This window comes from Protopterus annectens, chromosome 9.part0, assembly GCF_019279795.1.
Source record: "Protopterus annectens isolate FY-2018-M chromosome 9.part0, PAN1.0, whole genome shotgun sequence".
NCBI classification, from domain to species: Eukaryota; Metazoa; Chordata; order Ceratodontiformes; family Protopteridae; genus Protopterus; species Protopterus annectens.
The window spans coordinates 74,008,259-74,035,216 of record NC_056743.1 but is presented as its reverse complement, the minus strand read 5'-3'; the positions used below and the strand labels follow the sequence as shown (position 1 = coordinate 74,035,216).

Genomic DNA, 26,958 nt, shown 5'->3' with positions numbered 1-26,958 from the left:
GAGGGAGACACCATTGCAGTTTGGTACAAAGTACATCCTGTTAGGGATGTACTGCCTGTTTATCATGTATTCTCAGGCTTCTAAGTCTTGGGATAGTGAATTATTGCATTTGTGAGCATTCAGGATTTTAAGTTCGAAATACTGAAATTTGGGATTTCAGTATTTCAAAATTACAAAGTGGATCTGAAAAGCATTATAGAAGAACTCATTTGTGCAGACATAGGCAATTTGCTGATCCATACCAGTTTGATTTTGTCCAGTGCAGATCCTGTCTTCTGAAATGTATAAACTTCTTTAAACACGTTACACAGGGTATAAACAGTGGTCACACTATTTATTCTGCATATCTTGACTTAGCTGATGCTTTGGACACTATACCCCTAAATGGTATACATTGTCTGCCAGACTGCAAATTGGCAATCCAATGGATCACATATTGAGAGAGAGATACTGGCATCCTGTCTACACATAAAATTGTAAGCAATGGTGCTAACTGCTCATCTATTGATCTAAACTGCTCCAAAAAGGTTAGAGTAATACCATACCTGGTGCGGTGAAAATGGTCATCTAAATGCAAAAAAAAGTGCATCATAGTAGCCTTCTGCAAAAAAAAAAGTGCCCCCCCCCCCTTATTGGGTAAAAATCACTGGAGCTTTTCTAAATGAGCAATATCCTTCAAAGAGGCCCTATATTCAATGATGGATCTGATAAAGGAAGAGTTGGGTGAAAAAAAGATACTCCTCTTCACACAGAGCCACAAGAGGCGAGGGTACTTATGTGGACGACTCTCACTCTTATTTGATCATATTTCCACAACAGTAAGAAAATCTGCCTAGCTAGCCTACTTAATTTCAAAGGGAATATTTTTCATATTAAAAACAAAATTGCCTTACCACTGCAAGTCCCCAATGTTTTTCAATAAAAAAATAAAGGTTTTAAATCTTTCAAATATCCCATTATATTTTCACAACTCTCTTTACATGCAGTAGCCTACTAGCTAGTCCATGCTGACCTGTGTTCGTGCTTTTCATGTCATGAAAACCCATCCTATTTGACCCGATGTTTCCCCACAAAACTAGTTAATGTACAAACACCCATACAAGAAACCTAAATCTAACCCAGCAAATAAGACTCAATAGCATGATAGGTCCCTTTCTGAATTATTCCCTGCCTATGGTAAGAATAGGTCAAGCAAAGTAATACATATTTATTATTTACTTGAATTTGTTTAGCAGGGAAGATCAAGGATTACTTCTGACTTCTTTCATTCTCAACCCAGAGTTTGTATGCTAACATTTTAGATAAATATGCAAAAGTACATATGATTAAATAAAACATGGCAAGATAAAAGGGAATATTTAGAGTGTATATAAAGATTTGTAAACATAATGGTTGTTGAACATTGTGAGAAGCTGAGTATGCATGATTACAAAAGGAGGGGATTATAAGCAGAGGGGATACATGGCAAGTAAGGCTTAAGGAGAGACATGAGGAGGGAGGATTATATCATGCATACTGCTGAGAATGCTAGTCTTGATGACTGGATTGAGACACAAATTTAAAGCACGATTATCATGTACACACCTGATTGATTTACAAGGTCATTGCTATTAAGTTTTGTAAAGGGTAGCAAGACCTTTTAAGTGAGTCTTATGAAAGGTGAATATAGCTAGTTATCTTATGGCTCTGACACTTACCTAGTGCTGTCCCTATATTATGGTCATGTACCAGACATCTGCAAGCATAACACAGAATGTCTGTGGTGTTCATAGGTTCTGCATAGTTCTTTTCACAGGATACCTGTACAGCTTTTGTCAAGTCTAGTAGTAAATCCAGGATACCTATACACCACATTTTGCAAAAACAATCACATGTAGAATCTGGATGCCAGTACTACTTAGATATAATTGAAACCAAGTCACAGCTGGCATAACAGATTCCCGCACTGCTCAAAACAACTCAACAACCCAAACAGCAGGTTAACTGTATAGCACCAAGCTAACTCCACTGCTATCTGTACTAACTCCCTCACATGCCTCACACAGTCCAGATTTTACAGAATGTCTAGATTTTTGCCTCCTATTTTTAGTGTCCCTCAAAAAGTTTGTGGCTTGCTAGCAAATCACTGAGGTTTGAAGTCACTAAATAATGACATACATTGAGTTTCAAACTTTAAAATCCTTTAGAAAAATCTATGCTAATACAAATTGTCATTATTCTAGCAACTTCCTACGTTAAAGAGAGCAATATTTAAAATCTGGCCAGATTTTAGTTTTTTGTCCCACCATTCTTTTAGGATTTGTCCAGATGTCTTGTAGCAATCCATACAACTTAACCTTTATTGCCTAGAGCAGTGGTTAAAGACAACTCTTATTAAATGCCAGTAAAATTAAACTACTCTTATTTAGCCGCAGAGAATTCGAGTATTTCACAAAACAAGAAACCATATCCATAGATCATAAAATTATCCTGCAAGAAAAATGTTGACTGTGTAACTTCAAAAACTCCCACAAAGTTGGATATGTTTTACAAATCATCACACCTAACAGAGAAGTGAATATAGCCCAGACTCTTAACACATTACTCTCTGCCTCCTCTGTCTTTACTAATATTCCAAAAATTCACATAAGTAAACTAGAACAGAGAAAAATTGCAAAGTACACTGCTAATGTCCCCAACAAAACTCATTACAGTAAAGAACTTAAGATTAATTGGTTAAAGTTAAAATACCTTTTATCCAGTATCGCACAGGATGCTTTACTACTTATTAAATTGTATCTATTTTATATTTTATTAGCAAAGTTAGCCTTAATGGGCTGAGCCCATTAACAGTGGGCGCACAGGGAGAAAATATCCATAACAAGCAACAAACAATCACGTAACAAAATGCAATATTGTTAAAAATCATGAGTTAACAGCATTTCAACATTAAGAGCAGACGCAGTGTGAAAACCAAATCACACAAGATAGGAAAAGAAGAGCAGGTGCCTCATCCAAATAAGGTAAAACAATATCTGGATGTTGCCATTCTGTGATGGTACCAACAACCCAGCTGTCACTCACTGGTGCCATGTTTATATGTGCTGGCTGGCTGTGACACTATACTAGGTACAATTTTTTTTTTTTTTTTTTTTTTTAAATAAGGAGAAATCTTACCAAATTCAGCTTCCTTGTATTTTATGAACCACACATCATTTCTGCTGCACAAGGCATGCCAGTGTTTGTTTACCTGTAAGAGAGAACAAGCTCAGCATTTACAATATCCCTATCAAACCGCATCTTGTTTGTAATAATAAATGATGACTGGGCAGGATCAGTTAGTATAACACAATATTTTGTTCATGTAATACTTGTTCCATTCATACGTTGACCAGCTGATAATTATGCACCCCCCCCCCCAAGCTCGATACCTCCCTTCAACTTACTATCACATGGTAAGGCAACACAGAGAGAAGTATAGAAATGCAGTGTGTGTGTGTGTGTGTGTGTGTGTGCGCGTGCGAGTGTGAGAAAGTGAATGTGAGAGAGTGAGCGAGTGTGTGTGTGTGTGTGTGTGTGTGTGTGTGTGTGTGTGTGTGTGTGTGTGTGTGTGTTTGAGATATTAAACCACCTGTCAAAAAAAATTAGCATCACAAGTCCTTTCCTTGGCACCTCTGCTATTGAAATTATATTGTCATGAAGCCTCTACTTGAATGGCAAGACTATGCCGCATCCACTTCTAGCAGCAAAAGTAACAGTGATGAGAAGTGGTCATTCAGTTTCTATGTGCCAAAGAGCCCACTCACACAACAAAATCTGGTCGCAAGAATTATAGGTATTAACTCTTATTACATGTGTGCAGGATTATGTTCTTCTCAAACTAGTGGAAGTCTTTCCTTAAGCTAATAAGACATGTAATCATTCACAGGGGGCTCAGAGAGAAATTGTAATCTATTGCATATAGAAAATTTTGTGCTACCTGCAAGGCCTTAACAAGGCTGCATAACCTTTTCTTTGAATTTAGGACGCTATCAGAAGACTGATAAGGAAAGAGATGTCCTTGCATTAGTAACTCCATGAAGGTGCTGGGTGATTATAAACGGTCTCATTGTAGTCTAGGTTAGGATAGTGGAAAGGATTCTTCAAGGTAACTGTCAGAGTTTCTTGAAAACAATAACCTAAAATATGGGCAATATGATAGAATCATGCAAGAAAAAGGGTTTGCCAGTTCAATTCGACACAATTATGTGACTGCTCAACAAATGGGTTAGAAAATCTACAATTTGTAGAAGGTGGTCTCTGAATATATTCATATCGCATTTACCATCTAACCTAAATCACTGTCATGGGCAAGTCTGAGCCTATCCCAGCACTCAATGGGTGCAATTCTCCATTTACCTAGTTAATCACGGTCAGTGTCCTGGAGAAGTCGAAGTCTATCCCAGAATTCAGTGGGTGAAAGGAGGGAAGGAAGAACTAATCTTTGATACTGCATCAGTCTGTCTTAGATGTCCACTCACATTTGGCATGCACACCTGTGGGGCATTAAAAATCTTAAATATATCTAAAAGATGCCGAATGAATTTGGGAGGAAACCAGGGCACCATGCAGAAAGAAATCCAGAGAGCAGCTAGCACTCACACTAAAATACTACATTATACTGTGATGTGCGTTGTGTGCATGTAGTGGGATTGTCAAGAAATAGCCTAGGGGATGTAGATCTAGAAATGTCTCTGGAAGTTGTTTCCATCTTTTTGCTCATATTATAGCAAAAACAGTAAATTATTCAGTTGCATGTAAAAAGAGACGAACTTAAGTAAAATTACTGTAATCTTTTCACTGCACAGGGAATTTGCAAGGCTGCATTTAGGATACTGCACTGAAAGAAACATTAAACTGATGATGGGTACAGATAAAATGGGGGATGTTAGTGTCATCACAAGAATGGTAAGTGGGCTATGAGGAGCAGTTGCTGGCACTTAGCACTCTGCTGATGGTGGAGGGGGTGTAGCAATAAGTGTTTTATTTATAACATCCAGGAGCCCGAGTGGGAAATGCAAAAATGAAAGTAAAGAAAGAAAAATGACGTGTTACATGGCAGAACGCGCGCGTCATATTTAAAGCAGCGTATGAACTGCAAGGTTAGCTTGGCAAAAAGTGACAGCGTAGAGCTTTTTAGGTTAGCAAGTGGACTGAAAAGATAAAAATGTAGGAGGAATTCAGGGATGTGAGAGAGCATGTATATGGGTTAGCTGCAGCAATTAGGTAGGCCAGCAGACCTGTAAACCCCATTTGGAGACCTTCTCTAAATATGTACAAAACTTCACAAAGAGCTGGTTTTGTCCTTTTGGAAGTAGGATGAACTCAAGGTGCTTCTTTAAAACATATAAATTATGCGCTATTCACCTGAACTATTACCATTTGTGCTCTCCTGTAATGCACAGATTCACAGAATGTAGTATAAATGCAATCTTTTTCACATTATTTCCTTTTCTGAGTATCACATGGTTTGTAATGCATCTGTCAAACAGTGAAATACTTTTAGCACATGACACGATTTGACATAGTTTAGGCAAAAAATACATTACGTGCCATAAGACCCGTTATAAAAAAGTCAACATGCTTTAGCACACTACACACTACGCAAGTAATTTATTTTTGTACTATTTTTCCTCCTACCCAGTCTGTTAATCAGCTCCCATTATGTTGATCAGTCCATCTGACCCCCATTGGGGTGAGGGGCTGGCTGGGAAGGCCATGGGTGCAATGTATGGATGTGTTTAAGCATGTTCTTTGGTGGTACTGGGAAATGGTTATTCCTAATGTACAGAAGAGCAGGCTAGCACATACGCACGTTCGGTTGTATAACAATTGATTATTTTTGTATCAATACTAATCTGACATTAACACATCACATTTGGTCTTCACATACGCACAATCTATTGTCATGGATCTCAATGATATGGTACATGGACTATATGCAGATAAAGATGACATACATATATTTGGGATTGATTCGAATAATATATCTGCTGCAAGTGGTACGTCTGATCCAGTTGACGATTGTAGTATGTTATTCACTCAATTTGGTAAAAAAAATAAAACATTACGTTCTAACATCTGGCACTCCAGATTATTTAAGGCATACCAGCATCAGAATATAGCCCCGAGGGGTCTCAGAACTAAATTACAGCCTTCGGTTGGTCAACCGGATGACCTATTAATCAAGGAGTGGAATGTTGCACAACAGTATTCAGCCATGATGTTTGTCAACATTTTGTCCTCATTTTATGATAGGACTATTCAAACCAATATTTGTGATGTGCAAGAAATGTGTAAAAAATTAAAGTTGTATGAAAATCAACCGAGCTTTCAAGAATTACTTAGTAAGTTGTATAAGGATCTTTCAGCCTCTGAAAAAACTCTCAAAGAAAAGAAATTAAAGAAATTTACCAGAGATATAGAAGATTATAGAAGGGGGAAACCCTTTGAATTATACAAAGGGGTAAGATTTGCAGAGGGCACCAAAAACTATACACACACACACGACAAAAGTGGCCCAGATCAATACTTAAAAGGGGTACATCACCCAACAGGAGTTCAGGGGAAGAATCATCTACTACGGATACTGAATCCACTAACATGTCGGATTCTCCCACTCCAAAAAGGGTACGCAATGCTGATCACCCTTTAGGCACAGACACAGGGGGGGACGGAAGCATAAGAACGCTAGAGGAATTGTTTCTGTCAATAGTGAAATGAACATAGACTGTTCTAATGTGCATAACATTTCTGAATATGTATTAACACCCATGGAAGAGCTTTTGCTGAATAAAGGTCTAGGTTTTATTCCTGGTTTCTTTGTTGATGAAAGCACATTTGCATCAGATGTTATGGATTTTTGTAGAAGACTGAATTTAAAAATATTTTTTGATCAACAGGAATTAACTCAAAGATCCATTGAATTTCGATTCCTACCTTCCAAGTTTTGTCCTCCAATGGACAAACACGTAGCCATATTCCAGAATGCTGTTCTCAAAGATCTACACCACCAGTTGGGTACAGGAAACATTATTAGAAATAATTTAAATGCTCAGGAACAACAGGCACTTACCAATCTTAGAAAAAATACAGATATCACTATTCTTCCTGCTGATAAGGGTGGGGCCATTGTGGTTATGAATTCCAGTTATTACTGGGCTGAAGGTAAAAGACAAGTGTCAAATACTCAGCATTATCTACATATGCCCATTGACCCAACACCTAAATTTAAACAGGAGATAGACAACTTCTTACAGCTTGCTGTTGATGAGGGCATTATCAGTGTTAAAATGAAATTTCATCTCAGTGTTCAGGATCCAGTTAAACAATACTTGTATCTTTTGCCCAAAATCCATAAATCCCTCTCTACACCTCCTGGTAGACCTATTGTTTCAGGCATTGGATCATTGACAGAACCTTTATCAGTTTTCCTGACTCAATATCTAAAGCCCCTGTTACATGTACGAGCTAGACTACAGGACACTACTGAATTTCTGCAGATTGTCTCTGAATCACAACTGGAAGCCGATTGGATTATGTGTACATTAGATGTAACATCATTATATACTAGCATACCACATTGGGCAGGTCTATTGGCATTGGAATATTGGCTACTTAAGACCAACCTCTACAGTCCAGGATTTAACACTTTACTCATCTGTATGGCTGAACACGTTCTAACCAAGAACGTGTTCTATTTTCAAGATCAATGCTACTGGCAAGTTCAGGGCACGGCGATGGGTGCCTCTTTTGCACCTATCTATGCAGATCTCTTCATGGGATATGTGGAAGACCAGATCATATATAATGAAATACACAATTTATATTTGCCTGAAATGGACATTTGGAGATGGTACCTGGACGACTGTTGGTTGGTTTGGAAAGGGGGAGTTGAGTATCTTATGGAATTTGTGGAATATTTGAATAGCAATAAATGGGGTGTCAGTTTTACAGTAAGCTTTGATACACACCAAATTGATTTTTGGATGTCCACCTGAGCAAGGAAGTGGATAATACTCTTCGTACCACTGTGCATAGAAAATATCCACAATATAATAGTCTTCTACATGCCTCTAGCCTCCACCCCAAACACATTATAAGAAATATTCCAAAATCTCAATTTATTAGAATTAAGAGAATATGTTCATCTCATGTAGACCTTCAGCATTGTCAGAATGACCTTTCGAATAGATTCATACAGCGAGGGTATAACCAAATGGATGTCCAATCTGCAGCTAGTATGACCAACAATTTATCAAGGGATAGCTTATTGGGCTATAAAGATAGGAAGGCTCAGTCCTCAGGTCAGTTACTCAGATTAGTAACCACTTTTGGCAGGAACACCTACCAATTACAAGACATTATCAGTCAACATTGGAATATACTGCAAACAAATACACATCTTGGCAAGTGGCTAGACGAGAGATGTCTTTACTCTTATCGTAAAGGCAAAACTTTAGGATCACACTTTTCACATTACAAAAGAATCACATCTCAGGATGTCTGTATGACCCAGATGACTATGTCAGGGGATAAATTAATTGGTTGTCATCCTTGTGGTCACTGTTCTTTTTGTAAATATATATTTACAACAAAGGAATTTACTAGCAAGAATACGGGCAGGATATTTAACATTAATCATTTTGCCAATTGCAGCACGGACTGGGTGATCTATTTGGCCACATGTACATGTCAGGCATTCTATATTGGTCAAACTTCTAGACAGTTGCGTATTCGTATTTCTGAGCATTTAGGTGACATTAGAAATGCCAGGACTACTAACGCCTTGTATAAACATACTGTTGTACACAAGACAGCTCAGTTCTCTTTCATTTGTATTGATAAGATTGTTGGTCACAGAGCATTCAAAACTGGATGGCATAAACTGTTAAACAGCAAAGAAACTAAATGGATAATCAAATTGGGTGGTTTGTTTCCACCCGGCCTCAATGATAAGTTATAAACTATTTGTTCACATTTTCTACCATGGTTATAATCATTTCTAGTTTCAAATTCCATTTTCTAATAATTTCCACTGGTCTGATATATTTATCATTATCATTTAATATGCTATTAATAGTATAATTTTGGAATATTTGTGGGTTTCTCATTATGATGATATATTATAAATTACATTTTTTCCACTGTTTTATTTTATTTTATGTATATTTTTTGGTCATGTATTAGACTAATGTCTTAGTTTAATATTAATCTAAACAGGAAATGATGTCATATGCTTCATTTGAATAATGTATAAATAAGGACTGTCTAATCATTCTGACCATACCACTGAAGAAAGCTAACTGCTGAAACCGGTTTGGGTTACAATAAATCCGTTTTTTTGCTATACACACTCAGGGTACTGGATTTTGTTTGTATTATTCCTAATGTACACAGGGTTTAGGTTAATAGACGTGAGTAATGTGGAGCAGGGGCTCCCTACCCCTTCTCTTTTACTTTACAAAAAAAACCTTCCCTAACACCACCATTATTCACACAAAACTGATCTTGTGGTTCTGTTTGAAATTTGAGTTTTTGCATTCGTTGTCAACAGATCAGAAAAGGAATGATTTGTTTTCCTTTTTTTGTTCAGTTGACCTTCTGCTTTTAGTTTTTGATTTCAGCAATGTTTGATTTGAAATTGTCAGCATAGTAAGTGTTAACATTTCTTCAGTTTGAAACTTATTTATTTGCATTTGTTTACTGGGATGGTCCAGCTGGGTCAGAAGTGTCCATTTTCAGTGGAGTCCGGGGGAGAAAAGCTCCACATACAAGACATTTCACATACAATACAGAATTTACATTAATAAAGACATTTAGTACATATTCAAACTTATTTATTTTACAGTTTACCGGGATAGTCCATTGGGCCAGGGATAGTCCATTGGGCCAGGAAGAGCCCATTGTCAATGGCATCGCTGGGAGAAAAGCTCCATAAGCAACAATACAATATAAAGACAATGCATTTACATTTATGTAATACTATTGAAGAAAGATGGTATTACACAACATGACAAAATCCACAATTGCAGTGAAAATACAGTCAAAAAAGCAAAAGGTAAAATTACACACAAGTCAATTAAAATAAAAAAATCCATTGGTGCATATTCCGGATAGATTTGTTACAATGTGAAATAACACATTACAGTTTTACATGAAATCTTAGAGTTAAAGTAGGATAGGGGGATAATTGTTGAATGTAAGAAGGGTGAGACAATAAAAAAAAAAAGAGCATGAGTAAAACAAGTAAAATAAAGATGGTCGTAGTCAGAGACGCTCACTATGATGAAGAGAGAAGTAAAGTAGTATGAGAAATGGGGAAAAAGAGGTGAGTAATGTGGGATGAGAGCAGGAACATTCCTACAGTTTTGAGATGGGAATGAAGCAAGGTCTTAAAGGTAGAGTGGTTGTCTGTAGTACGAATTAAGAGGTGGCAGGACGTTCCAGAGGTGAGCTAGGGAAAAGGATAGCAGGTGTTTGCCTGGAGCTGATAGAATCTTGATAAAACTGGATAGAATTCTCTCTCACATCTATATCTACATACACACACACAAACACATGGGTTCACTTACTGTTGTCAAAATTGGTCTCTGTTTTGGTGGCGTACTTTAGTTACAGGCATGCAAAATCTACAATCCCGTGCGTCAGGGAATATACCCCTTCCCCTGGGAATTGTATGATCTCAGTGTTAGAACAAAATTTCCCTTGCAAAAAAAGAGACATTTTTACAGTTGCATACTCTGAGGTTATGCCTAGGAACATGTACAAAGGTATCCAAGTGTTACAGTGACATTTGGGAGATTTTATATCAAGTAATAATTATATGTCATACACAATAAATACAGATTGTAATTAATCTTGCCCCACTCTTTCAAGTATACACTTTTCAGATCATACCTCTAAACTGTACATATTTTCTCAATGACCAGATGTTTGCCTCATATTTTACATTCATTTTTCATAAAATCGTGGTTTTCTGGGAAATTAGTGGAAAATCGTTAGAGTGAAGTTAGAAAATGACGAGTTTCAGACTTCATACCCTTCAGAAAATGCATGCTAAAGCAACACCTGCTCGTCTATCAACTAAATATGTAAGAGCAATATTTAAAAATTCTCCCTATTTTTGGGCCTTTGCCCCACTTATTTATAGCTTTGTCCAGATTCCTTGCTCTAAGAGTTTGAGAGGCATGTTTGAGATCACTGCAAAAATACATTTATCAAATCGGGATCAGTATAGGACTTTTTTCCTGTCCCAGAATGTTAATACTTTCAGACATCAGCTCAGTTCATTCATCTTGCAACTAAATTTCATACTACCTTAAAACAGCAAAACAGTGATTGGATGACAGACCACATTCAAGTGAGATCATACAGTCTTTTTGTTATAAAGGAATTCTTCTCCCACTTGTCTATAAAGCAGCAGTAATCAATGCATGGGCAAATGTAAAGACGGGCTACATTTTAAAAAGATATCAAAAGAGCAGTAAGAATCATAACAGACTATATAAAGTCTGAAATCAGCAGCAGCCTGTTAGCTGCTATTGAATGCTTGAATGTCAAAGTGTAATTTATTTATTTACCGGGAAATTCCAACTGGGCAGAGGTCCTTTCTCAGTGGAGGCCTGGGGAGAAAGCGCCGCAAAACAATAAATGAGCAACAGAGTACATGAAGAACAATTGAATATACATAAATAGCAAATACTTACCGCAGCAAACATTAGCTATACATACAATATGAAACATAGTAATGAACAAATACACCAATATCTAGCTAAAGGCTAGGAATAAAGGTAGTATGTATATACAGATAGTACTAAGCTCAAACAGATACTGTTCTAAACTCATATACTTAAATCTTATATACAAATAATGCACTAAACTCAAGCAGATATAAAGCAGAAGCACCATACGAAGGTGGAACATGCTAGAAGGGCTAATGGGATGGGAGGGGAAGATAGAGGAGTAAGGAAGGAGACTGAGTGAGTAGTATATGTGGGTAGTGACAGGAAGCTAGGTGCAAGTCTGTCTGCAAGGCTATGGAGCGCATCATCATGGAACTCATTAACAAAGACATTGGGAACCTCCAAACACTTGACCCGACCCAGTTCGGCTTTGATAATGGAAGATCATGCCTACTAAACCTGATTGTCTTCTTTGAGACCGTCACCAAGGCCACAGATGAGGGGAAGGTAGTTCACACAGCCTACCTTGACCTCGCCAAAGCTTTTGACACCATTCCCCATTCAGGAATTATAGAAAAACTCACCAGCCTGAACATAAACTCCTACGTGATGAGATGTATCGCCAACTGGCTTACAGACAGAACTCACACGGTAAGAATAGCGGGCTCCAGGTCCGACTCTAAACTAGTCACAAGTGGTGTCCCATAAGGCTCGGTCCTGGGACCCCTACTGTTCGGCATATACTTCTCAGAAGTACAGGCAAACAGAAGGACTTTGGCTAACCAAGTTTGCCGATGACTGCAAACTGGGAGCCGTAACTGACTCTCCGGCTGACACGGACATTCTCCAAAAGGGCCTTACTGAGACGGACACCTGGTGTCAAAGTCATGGTCTCAAGCTAAATGCCAAAAAATGCAGTCATCCCGTTTGGGAAAAACAAAACACCCATGAATTACCACATAGGTGGCAGCCTCCTTAATACAGAAGGGGTAATAAGATCTGGGGACCCAGGTAGATAGTAATCTCTCCTTTGACAATCATATTGCCAAAGTAGTTAGGAAATCTTTCTATGTAGCCCATCTAATTACTAAAGGGTTTGCATCTAGAAATAAAGAGGTTATAATGCCCCTCTACTCATCAGACCCATCCCCGTTTGGGATGTACCTCACAAGACACTTTCAACAGCTGGAAAGACCACAAAAGTACCTTACCAAGAGGATTACTGGTCTCAAACATATATCCTATGCAGCACGACTGGAAAAACTCCAGCTGTACTCAGTGGCATATCGCTTACTCAGAGGTGATCTCTGCCCGACTTACAAAGCCATGTCCAACTCAGAATTGATGGACATGCTCCACCTAAAGAAATCCTAGTCACTGCGAGCCACTTGTTGTAGTGAGCTAAACCTCGTCACAACAATAAATAGAACATGCTGGAGGGATAGTTTCCTGTCACAGAGACCCCCCATGCTTTGGAACAAAATTCCTAACTACATTAGGCAGAGCCCCTCACTAACACTCTTCAAGAGAAACCTTGACGAATGGATGGGTAACAGAAAATACACCCCTGGGGTCACTTCATTGGCTCTACTTGACAGAGGCTCAGTTAATTAATCAATGGGGCAGCGAAAGCTGACACACTCTGGCTAGGTTTATAAATGCCCCTGGGCAGATAGCCTAGTACTTACCTATGAACCTATATGTATTTGGTATTGAGATGAAGTGAGGTAGTTAAGCATGCTATAACAGGTCTGAGAGATTGAGTGAGGAGGGAAGGGGAGGGGTAAAGGGTTAGCCAGAGCCTGCAGAGGAAGGAATGCAATGATCAAACGGTGTAAGGCATGGTGGCTAGGGAAGAGGAAGGGGAGGTAAAAGGAGGGTTACTAAGCGGGATTGGTGCACAGGCATAACCAGAGACTTAAGTGAGTTTTAGTGCAGTCTTGAAGTGATTGGAAGAAGGTAGTGTGGGTATAGAGGAGGGAGATTGCTCCATAATCTGGATATGATGTAGGAAAATAGTGCTTCTCCCGCTGAGTTTTTGGGTTTGGTCACTAGAAGTAGATTTTTAGTGCTGGAGCATAGAGTTCTACTGGAGCAGTAGGGCTGGAGAAGGTTTTGAAGGGATGGGACTTTAAGAGGATCGTTTACTAACTTGTGGTTAGTGGTGGTAGTAAGAGAGAATAGCAGAGGACCAAGGATGAAACCTTTGGGAACACAGAGTGCTACAGGAAGTCGAGGAGATAGGTCATTATGCCAGACAACTGATTGGTTTCACTGCTAAATGGCCGCCAAGAATCAGTACCGGATTGGGAAAAGGATAGGTTAATGAGAACAGAGATTAGTAGTTTGTACGAGACCATGTGAAAAGCCTTGGATAGAGATCCAGAAATACGGCACAGGAGAACAGGCCATTATTTTTATGATGGATAGCATTAGTGAAAGACAGCAAGTAATACAATAACTTACTGAAGAGATGCTGTATTAGGCCTGTAATTAAAAAGTCAGAAAACTAGTATGCAAATGAATTAAATATTTGATGTGCAGTCACTTAAGAATTTTTTTAAATAGTTAAAAAGTGTATGTTCATCAATCCAGAATCAGTATTTTAATTCTAATACAGTAGTAATCCAGAAAAGGAAAAAATGCAGCAGTCTCATGATGAATTACTACATAATGCAACACCTCAACTGCCCATTCTAAGTGAAATTCATTCAGCTCTGCAAACTGTAGCTCCTGGTACTGTATTAATTCAAGCTCGCAAAGATACACTACCAAAGACATTATTTTTTTTGATACTGAAAAAATATAAAAGCAGCCACACCACTTCTGAGAGTAAAACATAGTATTCAATAGTACCTCAGCTGTCCCGTGATGTTGGCATTTGTATGACTGAACGATGTAATCATTCATCTGTAGAAAGTATAGCACATGCCAGTAGAGTTAATACGTCCACGCAACCATATGATACTGAAAACAATGTGGCTATTATTTTAAGAGCCAAAACAGTGTAGCATTTCCACAAGATGTCACATTTAAAGCCTCCTCATCTCAACTACACTGTGATACAGGGCTTGGTGTAGCTGAATATGCTATTTTCTTTCTCAGACTAGCAAATAAACTATTAATTCTACCTTACAAATGTAGTCGAGAGGAAAGACGATTATGGAAAAAGTAATATGCGGCACCATGGGTTTTATTCATTGACAAGTGCTCTTCTGTCAAACCCTGGTAATAACATGCAACAACCCAAATTCACGCAAGAGAAATAGTTTGTATTATCACGCATGGTTTTTGCCTCACAGTAACATACAGGGGTAAAGCCTTGACTACAACTTGAGTAGCCTTAGTTTGACTAGAGGCTTGGGCTCATGATGGCACATGCAGGGAGGATGGGTGTGCCTATCCTGAGGGGAAGGGACTATGCTGGATGACTCTAGTGCAGCTCCATCAGGGACTTTAGATCATAGAGGTGATGTCAGGCTGAGAAGACGTGGCCGCCCTTTGAGCCTGTGATAAATACGTACTCACTTTCTACCAAGCCTAATGTGTTGACATTAGTGCAAGGAACAGAACATGTAAATGATCGCAAAAACACTGCAAGCTGCAGTATGAAAGCACCTGCTTGCTCATACCCAATGAGTGTGACACGGAGAAGAACATTGTGATCAAGTATTCTCTCGACAGGAAGATCCTCCTCCATGGGTCATGATAGGCAGCTGGCAAGGATGTGAATTGCAGAGAAATGACAACAGAAGTAGGCAGGGGATTGCAATCAGTGACAGTGGCCAAAGACGGGATGTTGAAGTGGATATACTCAACGTAGCTAGAACTTGACGGTAATCACTATATATATATATATATATATATATATATATATATTGTGGATGAAACTAAAAATCCCCAGCTGTTATTAAATCACAGGTAAGTGGTTAAAGTGCAGCAATATAGCCCCATCTATTCATGTTGCTTACTGCAGACCCTCTCGGATTGAAGTCACCAACCACCAATGCTTCTAATAAGTTATCGCAACACATTTTCTTGCTTTCTTGTTAAGCAGCACTTTTAGTTTCTTAGTAATTAATGACTGAAAATAGTTTTGCAGCAGAAAAAAATGGATACTAATTATTGATTTCCTAATCACTAACAGCAGCCTGTGTTCAATCTCATTTAGGTGCTTTTTACAAAAACACCATAATGAACAGTAATAGCCAGGCAATAAATTAATTTAATGCCTGCTATAACCACCCAGAGTAGAAGACAGCAAGGTAGTGAGTTTCACAGACAGGTAGCCTGGATATAAAGCTTGAAACTAAAGGTTCAGATTACCTTAAGGAATGGCTATCGGCCCCACAAAAGTAGGAGCTAACTTCCATACCAGGCCCCCACAAAAGTAGGACCTAACTTCCATACCAGGCAGTACAGCACAGTGAGCTCCTTCATGTAAACAGGGATCCAGATCATGAATAGACAAAAACTACCATTAGAAAAATAACTATACATCTTGTAGGGATCCAGTGAAGACTGAGCAGAACAAAACGTGACATGTTAGTAACTTGAGGTACTGGTAAGCATCCTAGCTGCACAGTTCTGCGGCGTACATAAATGCCACAATCTGGAGCTGGCAAGTATCTTAATTGCACAGTTGTGCACAATACATAAATAGCAGTCTGGAGGAGACAGCATGCCAACAAGCAAGAGATCTGATTATGGTAGAAGTGCTCTTGGAAATATTTCTCAGATGGAAACGAGATGACTTCACAACAGCAGACACTTGGTACTGAAATGCACACCATTATTCAAGAATACCAAGGTTCTAGACCTTCAAGGTCCATATGACATGTAATTTGGTGGCAGTAGGAAGACTTTCTTTCAGAAATGCAAGAACTGCCAGGACCTTGTCTGTCATTTTCAATTTAAATTGAATTTGTTAGCCAAGTATGTATGGGTTCAGATCATCAGACAAAAAAACACAAGGGGTAGGAAACGTAGAACCAAGTGTCATCAGTGAAGCTATGCTACACTGAAGCATATATGTAATTCACAATTTCCCAGAATGCAACCTTGTGGTATTCTGCATTCAAGATGGTGCAAATATGATGAGTCCTTAAAGGCTGCTATGAATTCCATTAAACAGATATAGTATAAACCCACTCAAGGGCCATAGCATAACTACCACAACAGAATTATAAGCATTCTATCAAGAAGCCATTGTCCACTGTGTCAAATGATACAGAGAGATCTAGAAGGATGGACACTAATTAGGGATGTTAGTCTCTTGCCATCAGATCATTTCCTGCTCTTATGAGAGCAGTTTCAGTGCTGAGGCGAGTATAAAGCCAGACTCAAATGGATCCATGAGTCCATCAACTTTAAGTCTCTAGTTGTTTATAAGCAAATTTTTAAATAACCTTATCTAAAAAGGGATGATAGATATTGAGTAGTATTTATTTAAATCATTTGGATCTAAAGATGATTTCCTCTTTCAAGGCTGAAGCTAAAATAGTATTCTTCAATAAAGCAATCAAGATTAGGTAAATGGACCAAGTTCATCAAAGCTGGCCATCACCAGACTAGAAGGATGGCATAGACCACACATTACTGATCAATCTGGAGACAACAGTCAAGAATTCATCAAAATCTGAAATACTGAACAACAAATGACAAGAGAGAAAAAGATGACATACTGCACTCACTCGACATCTGCCACTGGAAGAGCAGATCTAATGAAAGGAATTTGGCCTCTGAAAACTTGAGGAGCAGATGGACATTCAAAGCTGGATAAGGTGCTTTTGGTGGACTGATGGGCTGGGCTGCACAGTCTTTCTACCTCCTGAAAGAGCACAGCTGGTCAATTAGCTGCTGAGATTTCCCCAGATCAAAAGATCAAGATTGAGAGATGCTGTTCATAATGCAGATGAAAATTAACAATGTAGGGCACCCAAGTCTCCACTATGAACAGTCTCTCATTTAGTAAACAGATCTGTGGACCTCTCAATATGTGCCCATGTGCGTCACTCAGTGACCTGAACATTGTCCTTTGCACCAGGTCTGTATACTGCTAATGTCAAAGGTACCATTAGCATCAGGTATACAGAACACAGTAATCAGTTGAGATCATTCTCAATATCGGCAATGTATGGTTTTACTCTACAGACGTAACAGTGAAGAAGTACAGCAAGGAGGACAGTAGGACATGTAAATGATGCACTGTGCTACTCGTCACACAGCCATGTTCGGAACAGTGCAGGAGGTATACTGGACAGAGGAATGGTTAGAGTATTTGAAAGGTACATTGCACCATAAACTACACAATCAGGGACAGTGAATGGTCAAGCATGCTGATCTGTACTCTGGACATGATGCAGGAGGCAGAGACACTTGTGGTCATGGGAATTCTAGGAGCAGTGTCTGGTAGTGATCTGCTCAGACTAACAAAGCATACAAGTTGTTTCAGATGGAACCAAGTCCACAACAAGATGACAGCCCTCAATAGGTTCATATCCATCACATCCCTATTCTATTTTGTTGTTCCTGATATGGTGTTGGGGGGGGGCACATCTATGCTGAGGATGCAGATCAGGGTAGTACTGCAGATGAACATTAAGGACACTTGACTCAGCCTCTTGCATTTGGGGATATCCTGTGTTGACACAAATGCATAACTTGTGCTTGCTCAGCAAATTCACCCAATTCGCCAGATAACCTGTAAAATGAAAGAAACAAGAGTACGACAAACTATTATTGACATACTTGGGATGGTGAATGTTATTTTTCTCTGCTGCAGGTAGAGTGACAAAAAGTTACAAGCATTATATCAGTGGTTGTGCAGTTAACTGCTCCAAGGAATATGCAGTCATTCCTTGATATACTTACCAAGACCCATTATACCTCTCAAACTTTTAGCCCATGACATCTGGACAAAGCTTTACATAATAGGGGTAACAAAGGCCCAAAAATATGGACAGATTTTAAATATTGTTCTTATAAATTTAGAAAGTTGCTAGAATAACATGGTATGTATTAAAATGCATTTTCTAAGATGTGAAGTCTGAAACACAAATGTTTGCATTTACTAATTTAATTCCTCAGATCATCTCAAAGATTTGCCAGGAAACCAAAACATTTATGAGGAAGGCTAAAATTTTGAGGCAAAAGTCTAGACATTCTGTGAATATTTGGACAGTTGAGAGGTGTGAGACCCATGCCTCAACTCAAGTATATGGCCATGGTATCCTCATCTACACTACCTTTTCCAGGTATGAGACCCATCCCTCAACTCACGTATATGGCCATGGTATCATCTACACTACCATTTCCAGATACTAAGTTATCATTTTACATGATATACATCTAAAGACATCCATTTACTATAAACGCTTTGATTCACACAGTTTTCATCTCCAGAGAGCTTACAGTCATAAGCTTCAAAAAGAATGGTTTGCAATGGTCAGTTTCTTCAGCTCTGTTGGTTATATGGAATAAAGTCTGGAGGTTTGCTAAGCAAATGTATTTTATGCATTTAGGAGAACCTCAAGTCACTCCTTTGGAAAAACATGCATCAAAGCCTTAAGCCCAAAAGAAATGGCACTGTCACACAGTAAAGTTATCTTCTACTTGTTTCACCACTTTAACTACAAGAAAGCATAGCTGTACAAGATCTTACTATAATAGATTTCCTACTTCTTACTGTTGCAATATTCTTTTTTGCTTAGAGCTGAATGTCCAGCCAGCATACCAAAGACTTACTTAATTCCAGGCACTGTAGATTAGACACATTTCCTACATCCAAGGCATAAAGGTACATGAGTTATATACAAGTTCCTAGGTACAGGAGTTATATACAAGTTCCTAGTTCTCCGCACTGAATTGCCACCCCTCCAAAAAAAAAAAAATCAACCCAGGAGGATATGCATCCAGTAAAGAATAGAAAAAAGAAGTTTTGTCCAGAAGAAAGGCCACAGATAAGAAACCTGGTGGAATTTAAGAGAGAACAATTACTACAACAGTGAGAAGTGGGACATCTACTGTTACAGTAAGATATTACACAACTGTACTATGCCCTTATCACTGTTGCAATATGCATTACAGATCAGAGAGTACAAATGCTATTGGATAGTTTGGGAGGAGAAGACAGCCACAGCCACAGCCCTAGAAGAATGAGCATGAACTGAAGAAAGCTGCTTGCAGTGAAAGGAATAGCAAAAAGGAATGGCCTTAGAAATCCAGGAGGAGATGGTTTGCTTAGACAGAGCTACACCCAACTACCTGGCATGAAAGAAAAAACGCTGTTCAGATTTCGATATATTTAATTTTGCACAAGTAATATCTCAGCTGTCTAAATATCAGAGAGTTTAGGATCCCCTCTCTATCATTCTGTAGGGAAGGGAAAAAAAACAAAGGAAGATAAATTGTTAAAGGACAAATCATTAATCACCTTGGACATAAAAGAAACGGTATGAAGAGACACCTTGTCCATGTGAAAAACCAAAAACGGTGGAACTGCCATGAGCCCTTGAAGTTCAGAAACCTTCAAGGCAGAAGGCTACTAAGAGCATGGTTTTCCAAGTACAATGTTACAAGGAAGAGGAAACTGCAGTTTTAAAAGGAGACCAAGTCAATTTGTCAAGAACAAAATTAAGGTCCCAAGGAGGAGGAATAGGTTTTATTGGATAATGGACACCTTTCAAAAACTGCTCGACTTTAAAACTAGAAGCCAGTGGTGCATTCAACGGCAGAGAAACAGAAATTACCTTTAACAGAGGAATAAACCAGACTAGAATTGATCAATTCATACAAAGGACAATAGAAAACCCACAGAAAAAAAGTCCATGTCATAACTTGAGACTCCGAATAGAAACTCTTCTATTTATCCACATAGGATTTTCTATTAGTGGGTTTTCTAGCCACCTACAAAACGTGAAGCATGTCTTTCAAAAAGTGGTGTCAAATACGAATTAAAACCTTATCACCCAAAGAATCAAATGAAGGGTGGATAAGAGAGTGTGACTAAGATATCCCCCATCTTGCGTGATTAGATCCACACAGTGAGGTAACGTGTCATGATTGCCACTGGCCAGATGGAACAGAAGGGGAGACCCAATACTGTCTGGGCTAAAAGCTTCACCAACAAGATCTTGTGCAGGAGTTTTGGCAACAGAGGAAGAGGTGAATAAGTATACAGAAACATCCCTATCCAGGAAAAATATATGGTGCCCACTTTCCAAGCCAGAAGACTTGGTACTCTCGAAAACAACATGGGTAGTTGTCTGTTCAAAGAGGAGGTAAAAAGATCTACTTGAGTACCCCATGGATGAACAATGTCCAGGAATAACTCCCTGTGAAGCATCCAGTAGAGAGGATCTGTCCTGCACCTGCTCACTGATTGTGCTCTGAAGATATGTAGATTACCTGAAGGGTCAAGTGACGGCAGATAGCAAAATCCTAAGCCTGTAGAGCCACTCTGCAAAGAAGATATGACTTTGTATCCCTTACTTGTTGCAATCCCACATGACTGTGGTATTTTCTGTAAAAACCTGTAGAGAATGAGGGATCCAAGGAGAGTGGACAGCAGAGTGTCAAAATCTAGATAGCGGAGATCAAATAAAATCAGAGCTCTGACCACCTGGATATGGATATCTTTTGCTAGCTGTGGGGGAAACCAAAACTCCTGTACTTTGACATTGCTGGAGGACCCCAACTCTAATCCAGAGCACGCATGTATAGCACTTGAGTGGACAGAGGAACTTACTTAGGCAGGCCAGGATTCAGAGAAATCCGAGGAATCCATAAGCGAAAATAGAACTTTAAGCAAGGTAATAGAGGAATAGGAAGATCCAGAAGATGGCAATGCTAAAGTCAGACAGCATTGAGATACCGGTGAAAATTCCTTATAAAGAGTCTGGCAAAAGGAGCCACAAGAATGGTGGATACCATGAGCCACAGAGCTTAAGGAACTCCCTAGCAAGAAGCACTGAAAGGAGGAGGGACTGAAAAATAAGCCTTCAAGGAGAGAACCTTGGGAGGATGCAGCACAACCATTACTGGCACAGTCTGAATCCTGCAGCCTAGGAAAAACCCGATCTTGAAAAGGAGTCAACACAAACTTTTTGAGGTGCAACATGAACCCTAAACTTTGCGGAAGAAACATTGTAAACTTGAGATATCGAAGATTATGATGCCGGGATTGAGCTCGAATTAAACGGTCATGTAAATTAAGGTAAAAATCTGAATTCTCTGATGCCTGAAGGCAGCAAACACCTGAACTAGACAACTTGGTAAAGACCCTCTGAGCCACAAAAAGACCAAAAAGCAAAGAGAATTACTAATGTGAGTAAGACAAAGAAAATTTCTGGAGAGGGTGTATGAGAAGAATGATAAGATATGCACCTTTCAAATCCATAGAGAGACAGAGATCTCAAGGAAGCTACAGAGGGGAAGAGCAATTGAAGAGAGAGCATCCAGAAGGAACCTTCAGAAAGGCATTGAGGAATGAAAGGGACTCAAAGACCCCTCCTTCCTGAGAACGAGAAACTTCCTAAAATAAAACAGCGTCCCAAAAGATCCTGCAAAATTAGAGAAAAATTAAGAAGCTGGCAGGTGGTTTGTCGGAGGATGCTCCAAAGGAGCTCGAATAAAACATCACAATCGTACAAAATGTAAAACTTAAATAGCAGCAAGATGAATGGAAAAGGCCACCATTATCCCCTTGAACAAAGGTGGTGCTTCCACTGACCCCTGGAACTACAGACCTATGCAAGGCCATTGAGCAAATCATCATGGACTTTAAAGATATAGGTTATCTTCAGACACTTCACCCTACTCAATTTGGATTTGTCCAAGGGAGTTCATGCCTGTTACACCTGGTGGACTTCTGCAAGACAGTCACCAAGACCCTTGAGGGAAAATCTGTGCATGCAGCCTACCTAGACTTAGCCAAGGCTTTTGACACCATCTCCCACTCGGGCATCATTGACAAATTCACCCAGCTAGGTATCATCCCTTACATCAGTAGATGGGACACTAACTGGCTCACTAATAGAATCCATATAATCAAAATATGGGAATCCACCTTCAACAGCAGATCTGCAACCAGTGGTGTTCCACAGGGATCAGTCCTGGGACATCTGTTTAGAATCCATTTCTCTGAAGTACAAGCTAAATATAAAGATTTGTGGCAGACAAAATTTGCTGAGGACTGCAAACAGAGCAGTCAGAATCTCCAAATGATGTCAACATCCTACAAGAGGGTCTTAAACAAATGATTGGTGCCAAAGTCATGGCGTTAAACTCAATGCAAAAAAATGTATTATCCCCTTCAGCAAGAGCACTGTTCCAGATAACTATGACATCAATAAGCACCCAGTGGTGAGAGACCTGGGCACACAGGTTGACAGCAACTTTACCTTTGATCACCATGTCTCCACAGTGGTTAAGAAGGGCATTCTGTATTGCTCATCTCAAAAGTAAAGGCATTGCCTCCAGAAAAAAAGGAAGTTATAACCTCCCTGTACTTTTCCCCTCATCAGGTCAATAATCGAGTACAATGCCCTTTTGGTATGTACCTTTCCAAGCACCTGTAGTAATTGGAGAGACCAAAAAGGTTCCTCACAAGGAACATTCATGGTCTTCAGCATCTGTCCTATTAGGATCATCTGATATCACTGTCACTTTATTCTGTTTCATACAGGCTACTCAGAGGTGATCTCTGCTTTGCATATAAGGCAATCATTGACCATGCTTTATTGGAAATGCTGCATATCCACAAGTCAAATGGTACACAGGTTACTCGCTCTAAAGGCCTAACCTGGTATGTGACATTAAAGAAACTGCTGGAGGGACAGATTGTCTGCCAGAGGTTACTACACCTTTGGAACACACACTACTTCATGTCAAACACAGCACCTCATTGGCCCTCTTCAAACACAATCTGGACGATTGGATGGCTAACTGTAAATTCACTCCGGGGTTCCATCTGTGTCCATCTTGGACTGAGCGATAGGTGCTGATTGTGGAAATAAGGGTAAAACTTGGCTAGGCTTCTAAGTGCTCTAGGGTTATTAGCAGAGTAACCTCCGATGATTGTAAGAAGAAACCCTGAAAGGGAGGAAGGGACCTCCAAAGCATAAAAACACGTTTGGATAATGGAAAGCACCCAAGAGCTTGTAGTTATCAATTGCCAAACAGAGTTAACATGGGGGGAAAGAGGAACCTGGCCAAGAGGTAAAGGGGGCTGAATGTCAGATAGATTTGTCAAGAAAGAAGACTTCCGAGTCTTAGAACCATGAGAAGTTTCATAAAAACAGACCCTGTTGGGAGGACCTTTTACTCCTAGAGGGCAGTCTTTGCTGCATTCATACAAAGGAAGACAGAGACAATTCCTCTAGAACCTAGTGGTCTCAGAAAAAAGATGCATTTCAAATTATGCAGAAAATTTTCCTTTTGCCTTCAAGGGTTTTAAACAGTTCATCATACACAGTAACAGTGAACTTTGTGCCACAGTTTCCCTTTCATGAACAGTAGCACTGGACCTTCAAAATGGAAGTTTCATGTGGTTCTCTAACTTATGCCCAGGTATTTTCATGTGGTTTTCTCTAACTTACGCCCAGGTATTTTCATGTGGTTTTCTCTAACTTACGCCCAGGTATTTTCATGTGGTTTTCTCTAACTTATGCCCAGGTATTTTCATGTGGTTTTCTCTAACTTATGCCCAGGTATTTTCATGTGGTTTTCTCTAACTTACGCCCAGGTATTTTTTCATGTGGTTTTCTCTAACTTACGCCCAGGTAGTTTCATGTGGTTTTCTCTAACTTACGCCCAGGTATTTTCATGTGGTTTTCTCTAACTTACGCCCAGGTATTTTCATGTGGTTTTCTCTAACTTACGCCCAGGTAGTTTCATGTGGTTTTCTCTAACTTACGCCCAGGTATTTTTTTCTTCATTCCCTAAACATAGGCTGTATGTGATTAATCTAATCCTGGTTGCTGTACTAAAATGGATCACAGTTCCTGCAGCTCAGTTTGAATAATGGTGTTGCTTACAATAGTTCTTTGTACTGCTACTTCTACATTAGCTTTGTTTTCTCCCATTGTTAAATATGACCTTCACTTTTACAGTTCATGTTTACAAGGATAAATTATACACAACATGGAAACAAAAAGGAAGATGCATATTTTTTGGCCACCAATCTAAAACAGGAAATTAACCAGAAGGCAATAGTCTAATAAATGCCAAAAATATATTGTAGGTCCTTTGCATTAAAGCAAGGCATCGCTTTTAACTTCACTAGTGTTTAGAGTGCTGGATAAGGAGAAGACTAGCAGATTTCCAACTCTGCTCTTCTGTTGGAAGACTGTAGGTCAAGACACTGGAAGGTAGATCCATTATAGTGCAATCTTTTTCAGGCCCCTGCACTATGTGCACTGGTGTGCGCGCACACACACTTAGCAATTAAAATTGCTTTGACTCTTACATCTCAGAGGTTTTATGGTGATCGAAGGAATGAATGAATACAAAATTAATAGCCAAATTAATGTATTTTAGTTTATTGGTTTTGGGAGCATACAGTACAATCCACTGCTAGCCAACCTCAGCCATCTTAACAACCATGTATACCTCAGATGTTTGATTTTGGTTAACTAAATAAATACATAAATAACAGCAACAATAATGTATTTCATTTTGTCACTGTCAGATAAACAGAGCAACCTATTTATTATAAACCACCCTGAATATAGCTATTAAAGACAAATTATTGTGTATACCTCAAATGTCTGACCAAATGAATAAATAATGGAAACAGTATTTCAGCTCATTGTTAACCATCCACTGCACCTTCACACAGACGTGCATGCACCAAATATGCCAGCAAATTACATGCACTTTACTGCTGACATACTTCAGATGACTAATTGTGATCAAATGAACTAATACTTAAATGACAAATTAGTGTAATTAAGCCTACTGCTATCAGATAATATAGTGCAACCCTTTCCAAATCTCACTTACACAAATATGCCCATCAAATAGTCATTTTATTGACAGTATATACCTTTGAAGCCAATATCTGATCAAATGAATGAATCATTAGCTAAATAAGATACGCATCAGTAATTTTAATAATGATATGCTTATTCAAGTTATACCCCATGACATAGGAATGGAATGTCTCCACAAAACACTAATTCTGGGGACAGACAAATCGCAAAATGAAGTTATGGTAATACAGTTGGATGTAGTCTTGCTTAGTAATTATATATTTTTTGAAGGGGAGTACTACAAACAGAAAAGGGGAATGGCTATGGTAGCAGCCTCCACACCAATTTTTGTCATCTGTGGTACTAGGAGATTATGCATCACTACTAAGTATTATGATAAGTTTAAGGTTTATTTCAGATTTTTGGGTGATGTTCTTATTCTCTGTGGAAAGGTGACATGATAGAATTGAAGGAGTTTCTACTATATTTGAACCATACCATAGAATTTGAGTTTTATTCATAATCATAATTTGGATAGTATCAACTATTTAGATATTAAGATTAGTAAGAATGTACAAAAGGAGAGATTTTAATCAAATATTTACCATAAAAGTACTTTTTCTAATAGTTTCTTAAATTTTAATGAACCCCCACTAATTATGTATACAAACTCTGAGGTCGCACTAAATTGGGGAAATGGCAGAGTATGTTAAAGCTAAGTTACAGGTAAGCTAGTAGTAGATAACGGTCCCTTTATGTTGGCCAGTTATGGCCATTAGATGACTATTTACGATGAAATCCCTGTTCGTTAAATGTGCTGTTCACCGACTAACATTTGATGTACAGCCATTCGATTTAATACTTTTTTGATCACCGAACGTAGACCCATTTTAACAGTGCATACTCTCTGAAGAATGTGATAGTCGGTTTATTAGACTTTCGAGACTGGTACCAGATAATGCATTTTTAAGGGAAACAGAAGTATTAACTAAATTATTTTTAGATACAACTTACCCCCAAAAATGGTAGAAGAAATGAAGAGTTTTGTGATTTTTAAATAGATAAGTCAAATATTGTCTCATTTTAAAATATGAGGGAGATTACCAATTCAGCTATGTCGGTTGGCTAAACACACACAATAAATTTAAATTAACCAATGTGGTGATTTTCAAAAGGTCATAAGTTTTGTTATGATGAATGCAATAGGAACATTAGCAAGATTATTAAAAAGTATTAAACCTGATGCACGAGTCATTTGTTCTAAATGACAAATGGGGGGAGAG

At 38.8% G+C, this 26,958-nt stretch overlaps 1 protein-coding gene across 2 annotated transcripts in view; it reads right to left on the bottom strand.

The window, feature by feature from the left end:
- LOC122811042 (F-box/WD repeat-containing protein 7-like) overlaps nucleotides 1-26,958 on the bottom strand; it is a 1,408,110-nt gene that overhangs the window by 1,296,822 nt on the left and 84,330 nt on the right. For both annotated transcript variants that reach the window (XM_044082576.1, XM_044082577.1), the window contains exon 3: nucleotides 3,157-3,229. In XM_044082576.1, the coding sequence (XP_043938511.1) occupies nucleotides 3,157-3,229 (73 nt within the window). The remainder of the gene's footprint in view (nucleotides 1-3,156; nucleotides 3,230-26,958) is intronic.